The 15,570-nt window shown below is 40.6% G+C and overlaps 1 protein-coding gene across 7 annotated transcripts in view; it reads right to left on the reverse strand.

The window, feature by feature from the left end:
* The window catches only part of SCN8A (sodium voltage-gated channel alpha subunit 8), a 165,247-nt gene that overhangs the window by 79,343 nt on the left and 70,334 nt on the right, over positions 1–15,570 (reverse strand). For 3 of the 7 annotated variants that reach the window (XR_012078339.1, XM_072972775.1, XM_072972773.1), the window contains exons 1-3: positions 9,044–9,118; positions 8,267–8,395; positions 6,336–6,427 (exon numbers count right to left, since the gene is read on the reverse strand). Coding sequence is in view for 6 of the 7 variants with exons in the window: in XM_072972775.1 (XP_072828876.1) it covers positions 6,336–6,427; positions 8,267–8,395; positions 9,044–9,114 (292 nt within the window). In the remaining variant the exon portion in view is untranslated. Of the gene's footprint in view, positions 1–6,335; positions 6,428–6,583; positions 6,676–8,266; positions 8,396–9,043; positions 9,134–11,076; positions 11,196–15,570 lie in introns of those variants that run through there. The other 4 variants (XM_006202995.4, XM_072972774.1, XM_072972777.1 and 1 more) reach the window with 3 other exon arrangements.

Below are 15,570 nucleotides of genomic sequence, written 5' to 3' on the forward strand. Positions count from 1 at the left end.
GCTTCCAGGTTGGAAAGAGAACTGTTGGGAAGCTAAAAAGCCAAAAATAAGTGAGACAGTACAAGAATATTTTCCCAAGAGCTTTGGAAATGCCCATGTACTGAAACAGTTAATTATCAATCCAGTATTTATGGTTTGTCTTTCCATTCAAATGTACCTTCTCTGTATCACATACATGCCCCGTTCTCTACAACTGACCTTTTTTTCTGTCCTAGATGAAAAACAAAATTAAAAAAAAACGTACAACCCACTTGAATTTGGGGTATAAATGCAAGCCTCTGGTTCAAACTGAAATCTGCAGGCTGATTCTTAAGCGCACAGGGAGAGATCAGTGATGGGAGACAAAGAAAAATATGGTTATGGGTTTGTGATGTTTGGATCAAAACTGAGTCCACATGTGGTTCTCCTGGGCACACCCAGACATCAGCTACCCCTCAGACATGGCTGAAAAAGCCCTGTGCACTCCTGGGGTGCCACAGCCTCAGGACGGGTGGAGGCAGACACAGAGTCTTGACACACAGGCCTCAGGAGGGATCTTACCTCTAATCTACTTCTGAAGGCAAGGATATCGGACTGAAATTCCACATAAGTGTGAGCCTGGGTAGATAATTACTAATCTTAATCAAGTTACACCACTTACTTGTGTGATCTGAGAGATACACCTAACCTCTCGGAATCTCAGTTTCTTCATCTGTAAAATGGGGGTAATTACAGTTGAATATCATAGGGCTGCTGTGAGGATTAAGCATGACTCATATAAACATCTAACACTGCACCTGGTACACAGTAAGTGACTCAAATATTAACCACTCTTGCCTGAACCTTATCTAGGAAAAGGTATTTATGATACCAATCTCATTTGGGTTGTTGTGAGGTTTAAATGAGATGTATCTTTTCACTTGCAACCAGATGTGTTCAACTAATACACCAATCATACATGGAGCTCCTCACCTTTCTGGGGATGGATCTGAACACTCACAACCAGCTGGTTTAACATCTCTTCTCCAGAAAACAGATGTCACTGCTAAAGAAATCTGTAAACATGAGTCCAGAAAGCTTAAAAAAAAATTCAAGTGTTTTGCTTTGAAGTCTGAGGCTTAGATCAACTCCTTGGTGGAGTTCTTTCAGCTTTCAAGAAGTTTAAAGTAGAAACTTAAGGTGGAAATGGTATAAGTTGCTTATACTTCACAAGGGGCTCAAAGAAACAAATCTTAAGCAAGGATGATCACTAAGTAACACTAACTATGGCCATCTAAAAATTTACCCTCTAAGAGTCTCATCCAGATGGTTAGGAGAAAATTAGAGGAAGGCACAGGAAGAAGAAAGGTGATTTAATTTAATGTCTGTAAGTGAAGGGAAGCTCACAGTTACTCAGTAATATTAAGTGTAACCGGGCACCGGATTATATACAGGCCTCAGCCAAGACTCTGCCTCCTTCTGTTAGGGTTGATAATTGCGAATAACCGTACTGGCAGACATCAATGCCAATTTATGGAGATGACGCCATCGACGGTTTTCGTAAGCTCAAGCTCCACAGTCTTGCCAGGAGTGGCTGCCACGTACTAGTAAACGCAGCCAAGCAAAAGTGCTCCCCCTGCTACCAGCAACACAGGTCAAAAAAAGTGAGATGCATGCAAGAATGGAGAACGCCACTGTCCTGGCGGTGCAGATATGCTGTCTTGCTCACTCTGCGGGTTCATAGCACCACATACCAGAACAGGCAAGAAAACCGACTATCCAAAACAGAGCAGAATGCTCCTTCATATGACTCCTACACAACAGAGCGTGCGACAGAAGCCACGTGGGGGCAAATTGGACAGCGAGAACTAGTGGAAAAGGCTGACGTTAACTAGTATCGGGACGAGCCTGAGCAGAAGCAGTTAATACATTTACTACAGAACAAGAAAAGACAGCTGGACCCAGTATACAGAAAGGTCAGCTACCAGAGAAGAAGCTGGACACTTAAGGAATTTTGAGAAGCAGGTGTAGCCGCTGTCATGGAATTTTACTCCATTCTATTGTCCCAAGGCATCACTGAACTTCCTGTCACCTTTCCTGATGCCCGGCTATCCCCTGAACAAATGAACAAAGGCTGCTTATGTGCTAAGTCCAAAGAAATCAGCCATGCCTACTGGGTCAAGAGCTTCCCATGCTGATGCCATGTTATAAGCAAAGTAAATCTGTATTTCCTAGTTCATGGCTCAGGTTGAGAAATTATCACTGGTTTGAAGCAGCATGAGCTAATTCTCCTGCAAAATTAATATCAGCACAGGCCTCAACAGCAGTAACAAGCAGTTCTCACAACAGGGGAAGGAACAGCCCCAGCCCCACACTCTGGCTTGGTCCACACAAGTCCTGGGGTAAAGTTGCACCAGGTCAACTTTCCTACTGCAGATTCAGTCCTCATGGTGATGGTGCTTGGAGGTTCTTCAGATCAACAGTAATGTGGGAGAGATTTGGGGGCCACAGATTTATTTACTCAGAACCAGATTCATATCACAAACTCTGACCAAAACCAAACTAGCTATCTGAGGTGGGCCTGTGAGTCCCCAGAGCTGTCCCACTTGGGACCACTGTGGTCAACTTCAGCTGTCCTGTCTGAGAAGCAATGTGGAAAAAGGAGAAATACAAAAGCAACTGGACTGATAACTAGAGTATTTTAAAAGAAACAATGAGCCTGAATATTTAGTCTTAAAACACTTTCTATCCCCCTTTACTCTGCAGCAGAAATCGCCACATTCATAATGAGCACATTTAGAGAAAATGCTTTCTTTGTGAATATCGGGGTGGGAAGGAGCAGAGCTTCTAATTTCCCTGCTTCTTCTCTGATACCACAGGTAAAGAGAGAGATGAAGGTAACAGAAATGAAAGCAGAGAAGTAAAAAATCCAAGAGAAAACTAATCAAGAAATGACAGCTCTTAAGAGAGCAAAATGCCAAACAGAAGAGAAGTAGTGCTTTGGGAGCCGTTTAGATGATGGAAACAACAAGGGACGGGCAGTGAGGTTTCATTTACACCACTAAGCACTACTCTACGAAAACCCTGAGACACCTGCTTCGAGATGGCCACCCTATCCCTGGGGCATGTTGGTCCTGTGGCACATGGTCAAAGCACGCAGAAGACGAAACTTCGGACAAAGTCACTTAAAAGTTCATTTTTGTGCCCAGATAAACACAGAGTGAAAACGGTGTTAAGACATATGACTTTCTACATAGAATATTTCAATGTCAAGTTCAATCTGGCAAGTTCCAGATCAAAGAACACTTTAAAAGGGTCTTTTCCTACAACTGACCCTTTAGCACAGTTTGCGTGAACTGTTCTTCGAGTCGAGTCCTCTGAAGCAAAAGGGAAACCATGAATGACAGGCATCCAGGTCTTGAGTTAGCAAATAAAAAGGGTCAGAATGTGGGTTTGGTCGTTCCTAAACCACAAGAAGGCTCTAAGTCAAAGCATCTCTTATGCAAAAGGCTAGAGCTAACAGATGCACTGTACTCTCCAATCTTCAGGGAGTCCTGGCTGCCCTGACACATTCAGAGCATCTACCAAAGATGCTAAGAGGGAGGACAGCGTCAGCCCAGCTGAGCTGGGCGGGTGCTCAAGGGAAGGGACAACTCTCATAAAGGGAGTTGAGAGCTTTGTGCGATCTTACAGGTCCCATGTGAGTTCCGTGGTTGCTCGCACTCCTGTTTTTGGCAGCTTCGGCAGAAGCCTATAATCAAACTGGGAGAGGCAAGAGGAGAAGACAAAGAGAGCAGCAAATCCACTGAAGTGGCCCATAAGAAAACGTGGTCTGCAAAGCAGCGGTTTTTATGAAGAGGGAATCATGGCCCAGCTCTACAACAGTCGGGTCAAAATGACTTAGATTTTCAATCAAGAGATGGCCCAGGTCTACTGACTCACACACTGGTGTTCCCACCCTGGAAAGAGACCTGGGTAACAGGCAGGTGGGAACAGGACAATAGTCCTGTACAAGTAGAATGGGGAGCCTTGGGATTAAAAGTCACACTTTAATTCAAGTACCAGTTATACCGTTCACTGATAATGATCTATCACTGGCTTTATTACCCCTTAAAGTTGTTTTCCAAAGCCTTCCAAAGTCAGCTCAGCTGAGGTTTGTTTCTCGAAACAGGAATCCAAGAATCTATTTCAGACTGAAGCTGATGTTCAAATCACCCCACAAACCCTTTGTGTGGGTTTAGGTTTCTCCTTTATCATAATAACTGCTGCTGCTAAGATGATTTATGGAGGACTACTATGGGCCAGGCACTGTGTTCATACATGTATATTTATAATCTATAACATAAAACTAGATATTACTATGTATCTATAAAACTAGATTATTAAGGATAAACAACATGACATTAGTCAAGAGTCATCCTGTAGAGATGCTGTGGTCAGAAGTGATCATCAAGCAGAGACAGAGACAGGAACTGAGAGCCAGACCAGAGACAGCATCTGCTGCCCCAGTTAGTGAGCAGAGCGCAGCTTTCCAAGTTAATTCTGGAAGAGAAGCTCTGAGATCACAAGAACATAAAGAGACAGATGCCTTGCGGAGTACGCTGAGGGGAGTGAGCAGAAAACATGGGGCCGTATTTAAAAGAGGCCAGAGGAGGAGAGACCAAAGGAAAATGAAAGTGAAGATCTGGTGCTCCAGGTGTCTTAAAACAATAAGACAAGGCCTGCCTAAGGGTTAGGCCACCATCAGCGGGCTGCATGAGGCTGCCTGGAGGAAGGGCTGGGTTTTCTGTCAAAAGGATTTAAAACAGCTAGGAACTAAACCTTGATAAGTCAGGGTTATAGTTTTTGTTTTTGCCAAGAAGAGTATACTCCAACTGACACCCAGCCTCTGGTTGATAAGTTGTAAGCTACCACTGCTAAAAATAAAGGAATTCATTTTTAATAGGGCTGTAATTTACTGGCCCACTTCATGGCCTAAATTTATAAATGGAGAAACTGAGGTGTACCTTCCTTGGGGTTCTCAGCAAGCCACATTCTAAGTCTGCCCTCTTTGGGAGTCCACTTCTGTGCTTCCCTCTCTCTGTATCTGCTATGTAGATAATGTGGAAAGAGGAATCCTTCCGTTTCAGCCACAAGGGCAAGAGCCCTGTGATGCCGGGGACACGAGGCCTCTGCTCTTCCTGCCCCTGTTTCTGCAGAACTACAGTGGGAAGCCTGGTCTCTTGGGGATCTTCCCTGGAAACTCCTGAATGCAACCAAAGTCCAATCAGCAACAAAACCGTCCTGACTTCTGCCTTGTTACTGCCAGTGATATTTTAGTTAAAAGACCACTAACTAAAATATCTTTCCTCCCAGATTTTAAGACTGGGCTTTAGAAAAATAGTTAAGTATTACCTGGTAGTAAGGATTTAAATTAAATTAATGGATCTTATCCTGAGGGCCACAGATGGGCTTGGGGAGGGCAAGTGCTTTGTGAACTTTCATCTGATTCTCAGAAGGATCCAAAACCTTCAAGAGGTTAAGAATCACTAGGCTAGCTCTCAAGAATTAAAAAGAAAAAGGCAAAAATTTTATTTTAAAGAGACTGTCAATTAACTACTTCTCAATCACCCACCGATTCCCTTTTTTTCTCCTGAAGTTTCTGTCCTTTTTGTGTGCCCATGCGTTTTGATGAATCTTATCTTACCTTTGATTTTTTTTAACAGCACCTGTATAAGCTCTCACTGGGACTTATGTTTGAGAATGGTCTCTGAATGTATGTGTAGTAGATGTCTACTGGTTCTTATTCTAGTGAAACAGGCAGCAACAGAATGTGATAGACAGTGATTATTAAAGTTCAGTTCACTACCTCCATGGCTCATACATTTGTCTGGAACACAAGACTGGTTAACTGGGTAAGGTCTCTTGTGCAATTAAATAATTCCACTAACACAGTAACAATAAAAGTACAATTTTTTGAATAACAAACATCCCATCAGCAAACCATGCGATAGGAAGCCTAGAAACCACAAGCAATGGAATGAGGGCGGATGTTAAAGTTACTGTAATTCCATGAGGCCAGGAAGCAAATGATTTATATTCAAAGAGACAGCTAGCTCCGTGACAATTTTTTCAGACATTGTGAGATCCAAGTGATTCTTATTAAACACGTGCTTTTTCAAAGCATGGATGGAATGGGGGCTGCATGCCTAACAAGCACTGTCAGAGAAACTGCCAATGGACCACAGAGCCGTCCCAGGGAACGTCTCTCAGGAAAACATGCAGAATGCAAGGCCATGTCAGCTGTGCTGATGCCAGTTCAAAACGTGGTGGATAAAACGAATGGAGGGGAAAGAGGAGATGAGAATAAAGTCAGTCTTGTGTTTAAAATTTCTCACCTGGAATTACAGAGATAGTTTTCAAAGCTCGGAGAACCCTGAATGTTCTCAGCGCTGAGACATTGCCCAGGTCCACAAACTCTGTCACATATCTGTAGTAAGGGAGGTCACGCACAGACACAAATGACAAACACAGACACAAACACGAACACGAAAGGAAAAAAACAAAACCACAACAAAACAAAAAGTACAGTACGTCACGTCAGGGCCCTAACCCCACACCTAACACCAACCCCGGGCCATCTTACCTGGGATTACCGAAATAGTTTTCAAAGCCCTCAGTACCCTGAAAGTGCGTAGAGCTGAAACATTGCCTAGGTTTACAAACTCTGTTATATACCTGCAGAATCAAACCAAAGGTAACTTGTAATGCGACCACTGGGCGAGGGTTTGAGGATGGGGGTAAGAAAGGGTCTTATATACAAGCTATGATTTCACTTTTTTCCTTGAAAAAGAAAGTTGCAAAATACAAACACTTAAGGAACACATTTTTTTTTTCAGTTGGGCAAGGAGAATTCAAAAGTGTATCTGAAAGAAGTGATACCACCAGAAACTGCCTGGGGCTTACTCTCTTACTCAGCATCGTGATGTGCAGATCCCAATCAGAATGACAGCTCTCAGTCAATTCACTTTTTTTTTTTTTTTTTAGTATAAAGGAAGGCTAGGAGGTATCAAAGGCTTATGTCTCCAAGTTTTGTGAACAATTTCTTAGGAAAAGGAGACAAATTTCTGTACCAGGAGCCCCATAAAACCAAACCTACATTAAAATAACTCCCTAGTTGACAATGGCAAAAATGCCTAAGTGTCTCCATGTATGACTTTTCCAAGAGCTGTATGCGTATCTTTGCAGTCACGCCTACAGATGAAGCTTTAGCCCACGACATACAAAAGCAGGGCTTAGGAAAAATCCAGATCATGAGATCAGAGTGAGTATCGTGTTATGTGCTCATTTAATCACCAGCTCTGTGCCTAGCAAGGACACTTAAATTTTAAATGAACACCAATGTGTATTCATGATGCCGGTAAGCTAGAAATTGCCTTAACATAACAGAAAGTCAAAGTTCCAGTTTCAAATATTCAATGCATATCATTCATTCACATTTTACAGTTGAAATACATCTTTCTATCTGATGCTCAGACCCATACATGTACAAATGCACTCAATCTCTGACACATCGTGCACACACACACACACACACACACACACAATCTATACCCCCTACCAAATCACAAAGCACTTTCCCAACCTGAAAATAAAAATAAAGTCTGCTATAACTCTTCTACCACCAGCTAAGCTTCCCAAAGACATATATTTTCATTGTTACAGCAACACAAATTACGGAGAGCAGCTAGCATACCAACGCGGAGTTACACTGCTCCCTAGTAACTAACCGTAGTTTGAAGTTCTGGTCAGTAATTCTTTAGGAAGTGACCAGATTGGATACTAGGTTCATGTTTTGACTCTAAAATGTGCTCTGAAGCCTTCAACATCTGGATAGCCTCCTGAAATTACATATGGTTTAACATACCCAGGAAACTGATTTCCAGCCTAAGGTTCACACTTCAATAATCTAAAGACTTCACCGAGGCCCCCCTAGTGGCAAGTGTGCAAACCTTGGTCAGTGTTGTAAGGGAGAATAAAATATGATGGCGTGCTGATGGGAAATCACTTCCTACCTTCTCTCCTGTTTATAAAGCCTCTGTTCACTTTCCCCCACACATACATGTTGTCACTGCCCGAGGCACAAGAGGCTCTCATGGGCAAGAATCACAGGCATAAGCCCATACCACCTCACACGGTTATCCGTTAATTCTTCATACTGTGTCCACAAACTGCCACTTACAAACACTGTCATGCAAACACTCCCGGGAGTATAACCACACACACACAATGACACTCAGAACACCAATAAAGTAAGCAGAGAACTTACGCCATCATGATGACACTGAAATCTAACCAGTTCCATGGATCCCGTAAAAAGGTAAAGCCATCTATGCAGAAACCTCTTGCAATGATTTTCACTAGTGATTCAAATGTATAAATCCCTGTGAACGTGTACCTGTCAAAGAAATGGATATCTTGAGGTAATTTCTGAACAGACAGAAATTTAAATGAATCTTTTAAGATAACACTTGCCAACATGTGGCTTCAACTAATAGAGACAAAACAGGAGAGGCACAGCCAACACAGCAGAAAGGAAGAGAGGAAGAGAAAGGGATGCTTCAAATGAAACGTACTGAAATGCACAAACCAAGAACTTTGTAATGTACTGGTCCCAGGAGTACTGCAGAGGAACAGCTCTGTACTGCCATCTAGTATGTGCTCATTCTGAAGCAGGCAAGGAGGCCCCAGAGCTATTTTTAAATTGAGACAAGTCAAAAAGAAAGGGAAAGCTAATGTTGGAGAAGAAGGCAGTATCACAGGGAACTGAGGGAACAAGATGGTGCTGGGGCAGCCGGTCAAAGGCACTGGCTAACACAGGAAAGGGCAGAGGGAGGGGAGTAACTCCCAGAGCATACTTTCTCTTTCCAGGGTTGGCGTCTAAGGGTATTTCTTAAATTCCACATGTAGCCTCACCCATCTCTGTGACTTAAAAAGTGGGCAATAATCTTTTTTTTCCTTGATGGATCAATTGTGCAATGCAAGATTCAGTGACTAAAGACCTTTAAAACAAGCTAGCAGACAAATAAATAAATGAGTTACTTACTCCACATTCTTCGACCAGTCAGGAGGGTTACTAAAAGTCATGAATACACAGTTGGTCAAAATAGTGCACATAATGATCATGCTAAATACTGTAGAAAAGAGTCAAGGGAGAATACACAAAATCTGGCCGTTTCTTACCCTCAGGAAGCAAACACATTTCCTATTGGTATCACAAGAGTTAAATCAGTAACCTGAAAGGAGACAAAGCACAGAGTGGAGGAAAAAGGGAGGTGATAATGAAAACTGTGGTCACCACCAGGAACCCAGAATGCCACCACAGGTATCCATACCCGGTCAGCGAGTGCAAGTGGACACAGCAGGACAGCCACTTTCTTCCCACCGGGTTGTCACCGTTCTCCTCCTTTTGGAGAAAACATTTCTCCCTTTCACCACATATGCCTCTAAACACCTCTTTGCCCAGGAATTGGAAATCTATCATCAGTCTACCAGATGCCAAAGCCATCAGGTGACGAAACAAATTAAATCTAATCTATAATATTCACTAGTCACTTATGGTTAAACTACTTATCTTGCACAACCAGCTATTTGGAAATGTGCGTGTAGTTAATGATTTCCTTTCTTCCTTAGTCCTCCAAAGGGCTGACTGTCCTTGTGCGGCAAGGCAACAGTCAATGCGTGTTGCATTTGTCCAGCTGTGGTACGCTGAGGAAGGATTTCAAAGACATCTGCACCGCCATGCTCCTAAGAACCAGGTAAATGAAGCAAATTCATCTGCTCATTCCTGGAAATGTTCACAGGTAGTGGATCATTTTGTTGCCATTTCAATTCTATCTCTTATCTTTCTCAGCCCTTTTTGTTCTTGTCTACTGAGAAAAATTAAACTCCTTTAGGTCAGCATGAGCTATTCCAACTCAAACTGTCACTTTACAAGCACAGAGGCCATATCTCATTTGTTGCTAATTCACTCTCTCTTGCGAACGGCATTCACCATCTTCATCCTACTAGTGGAGTTCTAAAAGGAAAAAATACTTCTTACAGCTGGATGTTTTTTCCTTCACAACAGCTGGATGTTTTTTTCTTCACAACAGCTGGATTTTTCTTCAGGGACTAATCGCATGTTCGGGTTACAAGAGAAAAAACACCATCTTCTGATCCAACAGAAAGGGAAGAAGTCCATTGTGAATTATTTATTTCCTTGTAAACCTTTAGATTTCAGAACTATGTTGCTTGTAAACCACAGATTCCAGACCCAGTTGCTAAATTCTTAGTGTTGATAAAATGTGCAAAAGCTTAGCAAAATGATTTACGAAGCAGCAACCGCTGGTTTCCTCATCCTGCTTGGAGGGTACAAAACCCTTTGGAGCATGGGACTAAGTACTGTCAAATTAAATACCAACCATGAACATTTAAAGTCACTATGCAAGGTTGTTAAACCCATCACATAATTTTTCATCTGTCATATGCTCTCCTGTGGTAATAAGATATAAAAGTCAAACCACATGAATAAATTGGCATTTTCTGTTTAAGGGGAGCAAAAATACGAGAAGAGATTCACATCAATCCAGCAACCTAGATCTAAACCTCTGTACCAAGGAGGCTACTTAATCTGAGAAATTATTTTAGATACTGGTCTCATTGTTTAAGAAATCAAAAGCATTTAAGGCAGAACTCTAAAATATTCATTCGATTGTTTGTAACTCAAGTAGCTTTTCAAAACTTCTAATATGGATTTTAATACATTACAAAACTGAATAATCTAACTCAGTATGAAATTTCTGAAGTCTGAGTGCTTTAAAATGTAAGACTTCAGTAAGAGGTTACCATCTTAATTCGTCCCTCTTAATGATACCTGCAAAGTTCCAGACTCCCATGATATCATCCTAAGAAAAAAGAATCTGCTGAAACTTAGCTCAGGATTCAGCAGAAGTGCGCTCTTAAAGCTTCTGATGGACGGGACAGTCAACTACACTATTGATAAAATACTTAATATACAATTAAGTTGTCAACACTCAGAAACATGTGCCAGTGACCATGCAGCCGCTGCACCCACTCCACATTTGCAGAAAAGGATATGAATGTATCAAAATTTTAATAGCTATTCTTCTTATCAGGTTAAAAGGACTTAAAATGTACAAGGCAGGCGTGGCACTAAATCTGAAGAGAGTTTTCCCTCTGTTTAATACTACAAAGGTCTGTGGAGAAAGAAAAAGAGAAATTATTAAAGCATGGGAATTAATCACCACATGAGACAACATTTTTCTAGGCAAGAAATAAATAAACTCAAATGTACTCATAAGTTTTACTTCCCAATTTGATATGTAAGGCAAGAACCCTTAAGGCAATATATCTCTCCTTCCCTCACCCCCCTCCTCCACTCTGCCCTAGATTATATTACATATAGGTGACATTATCTTAGCAGTTTTACAGAATAAGCTTTTCTGTCAGAAACAAGCCATCTGAATTATACCTATTTCTGCCAGCTCTGGACAAGATACTGAAGTTTATTAATTTAGGATTTATTCACTCAACAAATCAACAAATGTTTACTCAGTGCCTACTGTGTGCCAGGCAACATTCCAGATTCTGGGGAAATACTAGTGCACAAGGCTAATCAAGTGTGAGGAGTGTGTATTCTAAGTGGGGAGACAGACAATAAGTAAAAAAAACATCATTAGTAAGTAAGTTACAGAGAATGTGCTAAGAGCTATGGACAAAGGAGGGGAGATCTGGAGTGCTGGGGTCAGAGGCAGGTGAAGGGAGAGAGGACAGTTTTAGAAGGTGGTTAGGGTAAGCCTACTGAGAAGAGAGATTTGAGCCAAGACTTGAAGGCAGTGAGAAGAGTTCATTACACCAATATTTACCTCCCAAGTCTACTCTATTTGGCTTTCAAGAGTCTTCCTTCTAAATAATTTTTTTTAAAAAAAGGACACAAATGAACTACTTATTATTTATAACTTAGATGATTGATTTATTGAATATGTGTAAGCACATTTGACTGTCCTTTATGACTGGATTACTGCATTCTGTTGATTCTTATTTTGTGGTTGGCTTTATTCCATTGATAACTATGTCAGTTTAAAAAGCTAAAGCTCTAATCTGTTCTTAGAAACAATGATCAGTACCTATATGTAAACTAAAAACACCATGTGCAGTATATTGTATATCTGTATTTACATGCAATATAATGCATATGTGCAGTCAAACTGTAATAAAACTACTAATAAAACTGAAAAAGGAAAAAAAAAAGTCTTCCTTCTCAGCCCTGCCAAAAGCATTCAACGACATTTCCTAGCATGAATCTTCCTGTCTTGCCAAACTAGGGCATGGTTACAGTAATTCATACTTTGGCCTTTACTCACACTGTTTGCTCATCCTACCCAGATTGCCTTTTCTCGTCTCATGAATTCAATTCCATCAAGATATTTCTGAGCATCTATTTTGTGCCAAGCATTGTGCTAAGCTCGCAGGATACAAGGTTGAATGAAACTGCACTTTCAGGGAAGACATCTACATGAACTAGTAACTGTGATGCAGGGTAAGCACAAAGCTCAGCAACAAAAATATGTGTGATGTATGAGAGGCAACAGGAGGGAGGGACTTTTCTCCCCTTGGGTGCGGACTGCAAGGTAGGCGAGTGAGCTGGGAGGTGCTCTCAAAGGAAGGTAACTAAATGTTTGGAAGGGATTTTAAAGGACAAGTGGCAATTAAGAGATATTAATTGGACTGATAAAGGGGGAAGGGTTGGCAAGGGAAAGGAACAGCAGACAATGTATGAAGGCACAGTAGCATGTAACTGTGGGTGTTTTCAGGGAATTGACAATTCAATGGAGGGCAGAACAGACAGGGGGAGCAGCAGGCGGTGAAGCTGCAGAGAGATGCAGGGGCCACTAGACTGAGTTCCTAAGGGCACAAGGCCAGAGGCCCTAGCAACTCACTGTGCGGGTGAAAAAGCAAATGGTCAAATACTAGCCATTTTAAGCAGGTTTTTGTTTTTGTTTTGTTTTTTAATTTAAAGCAATAATGGTCATAATCATTAAAAAAAAAAAAAAGAATGGAAGACAAGTTCCATCTCATCACCCAAAGACAGACTTTGCTGTTTATGTGTCTTTTCTTGTGTATCTTTTCAAAACTCTTCTGTATAAATATATAAATAGAGCCTTAAAAAGACTCCTCTCTCTCTCTCAAGTGGGATTGTACTATAAATACTTTTCTGCACCTTGCATTGAAAAATGAACCCCCACAAAGAAAAGCCCAGGACCAGATGGCTGCACTGACGAATTCTACCAAATGTTTAAAGAAGAATTAATACCAATCCTTCACAAATTCTTCCAAAAAAAATAGAAGGGAAGGGCATACTTCCCAACTCATTCTGTAAGGCCAGCACTGCTGTGATACAAAACCAGACAAAGACATCACAAGAACAGAAAACTATAGACTAATATCCCTTATGAATATAGATACAAAGCCTCAATAAAATACCAGCAAATTTGGCAGCATATAAAAAAGGGATCACACACCACAACCAAGAGGGATTTATCCCAGAAATGCAAAGATGGCTTAACACATGAAAATCAATCAACTTAACACAACACGTTAATAAAACAAAGGACAATAACCACATGACCGTCTCAATAGATACAGCAAAAAAATTGACACAATCAACACTCTTTCATAATAAAAATGCTCAACAAACTAGAAATAGAAGGGAACCTCCTTAACCTGATCAAAGGCATCTATGAAAAATCCACGGGTAACATCACATTTAATGTTAAAAGACTAAAAGCTTTCTCCCTACAATCAGGAACAAGACAATCCACAGAATGGGTGAAGGTATCTGCAAATCACGAATCTAATGAGGGCTTACATTTGATATCACTTATATGTGGAACCTAAAAAATTCATGTATATATATATGAATCACTATGCTGTACACCAGAAATTAACGCATTGTAAATCGACTATACTTCAATAAAATAAATAAATTATGAGGATTTAGCAGCCAGGATAGATAAATACTTGCAACTCAACAGTAAAAAGTAATAATAATAATCCAACTTAAAAATGGGAAAGGATTTGAGCAAACATTTCTACAAAGTAGATTTACAAATAGCCAATAGGCACATGAAAAGATATTCAACATTATTAGTCATTAGGGAAATACAAATAAAACCACAATGAAATACCACTTTACATCTATGAGGATGATAATAATTTTTTTTAAGAAAGAACATGGAAAATAACAAATGTTGGCAAGAATATAAAGAAATTGGAACTCTCATATATTACTAGTGAGAAAGTAAAATGGTTTAGCCACTTCAGAAACAGTTTGGCAGTTCCTCAAAACTTAAACATTGAGTTACCATGTGACCCAGCAATTCCACTCCCAGCTATATACCCAGAACTGAAAACAGGTTCACACAGAAGCGTATACACGAATGTTCACAAGAGCATTATTCAAAATACTGCAAAAGTGAAAGCAACCCAAACACCCCTCAACTGACAAACAGGTAAACAAAATGTAGTATAAATCCATATAATGGGATATTATTGTCTTAAAAAGACTGATATTCTGATACATGCTACAACATGGATGAACATGGGAGACACTACGCTAAGCGAAATAAGACAAACACAAAAGGACAAATACACATGATTCCACTTACATGAAGTACCTAGAGTTAACAAAGTCACAGAGACAGAAAGAAGAATAGAATTTATCAGAAGCTTAGGGTAGGAGGGATGGAGAGTTATTGTTTAATGGATATAATTTCTGTTTGGGATGATGAAAAAGTTGTGGAAATGGATGGTTGTACAACGTGGTGGATGGATTTCATACCACTGAATAGTGCCCTTAAAAATGGTTAAAGTGGTAAATTTTATGTTATGTATATTTCACTGCAATAAAAACTATGTGCAGTTGACCCCTGAACAACATAGGTTTGAACTTTGCAGGTCCCCCTGTACTTGCACATTTTTCAGCAGTAAATGCTGAATACTAGTTGATCCACAGTTGGTTGAATCTGTGGCTGCGGAACCACAGATACAGAGGAACTGCAGGTACTGAGGGACCACGGGTGTGGGAACCGCCCATACTAAGGGCCGACTGTAAGTTATACACGGATTTTCAACTGCACTGAGGGTCCATGCCCTTAGCACCTGTACTGTTCAAGGGTCAACTGTAATTTAGTACCTGAAAAATGCCTGGTATAGTGTTACTGATAAATTTTTTAAAATCAGCTTTATTCCAAGCAAATAATAGAATTAAGAAGAGTAATAGCTAAAAGTGGTTCCTAATCCTATCTGAACTTCAGAATGATTTAAGGAGTTTTTTGAAAAATACACGTATCTGGGCCCAGAAAAAAAGAAAGAAAGAAATTAAGTATTGATACATGCTACAACATGGGTAAGTCTTGAAAATTTTGAAAAGAATTCAGATACAAAAGGCCACATACTGCATGATTCCACTTATATGAAATGTTCAGAACAGGCAAATGTTGACAGAAAGTTGGTTAGTGGTTGCCCAGGGCTGGATGGACAGGGGGCTGGGGAGCCGCTGTTAACGGGCTT

Source organism: Vicugna pacos, chromosome 12 (genome assembly GCF_048564905.1).
Source record: "Vicugna pacos chromosome 12, VicPac4, whole genome shotgun sequence".
Lineage (NCBI taxonomy): Eukaryota > Metazoa > Chordata > Mammalia > Artiodactyla > Camelidae > Vicugna > Vicugna pacos.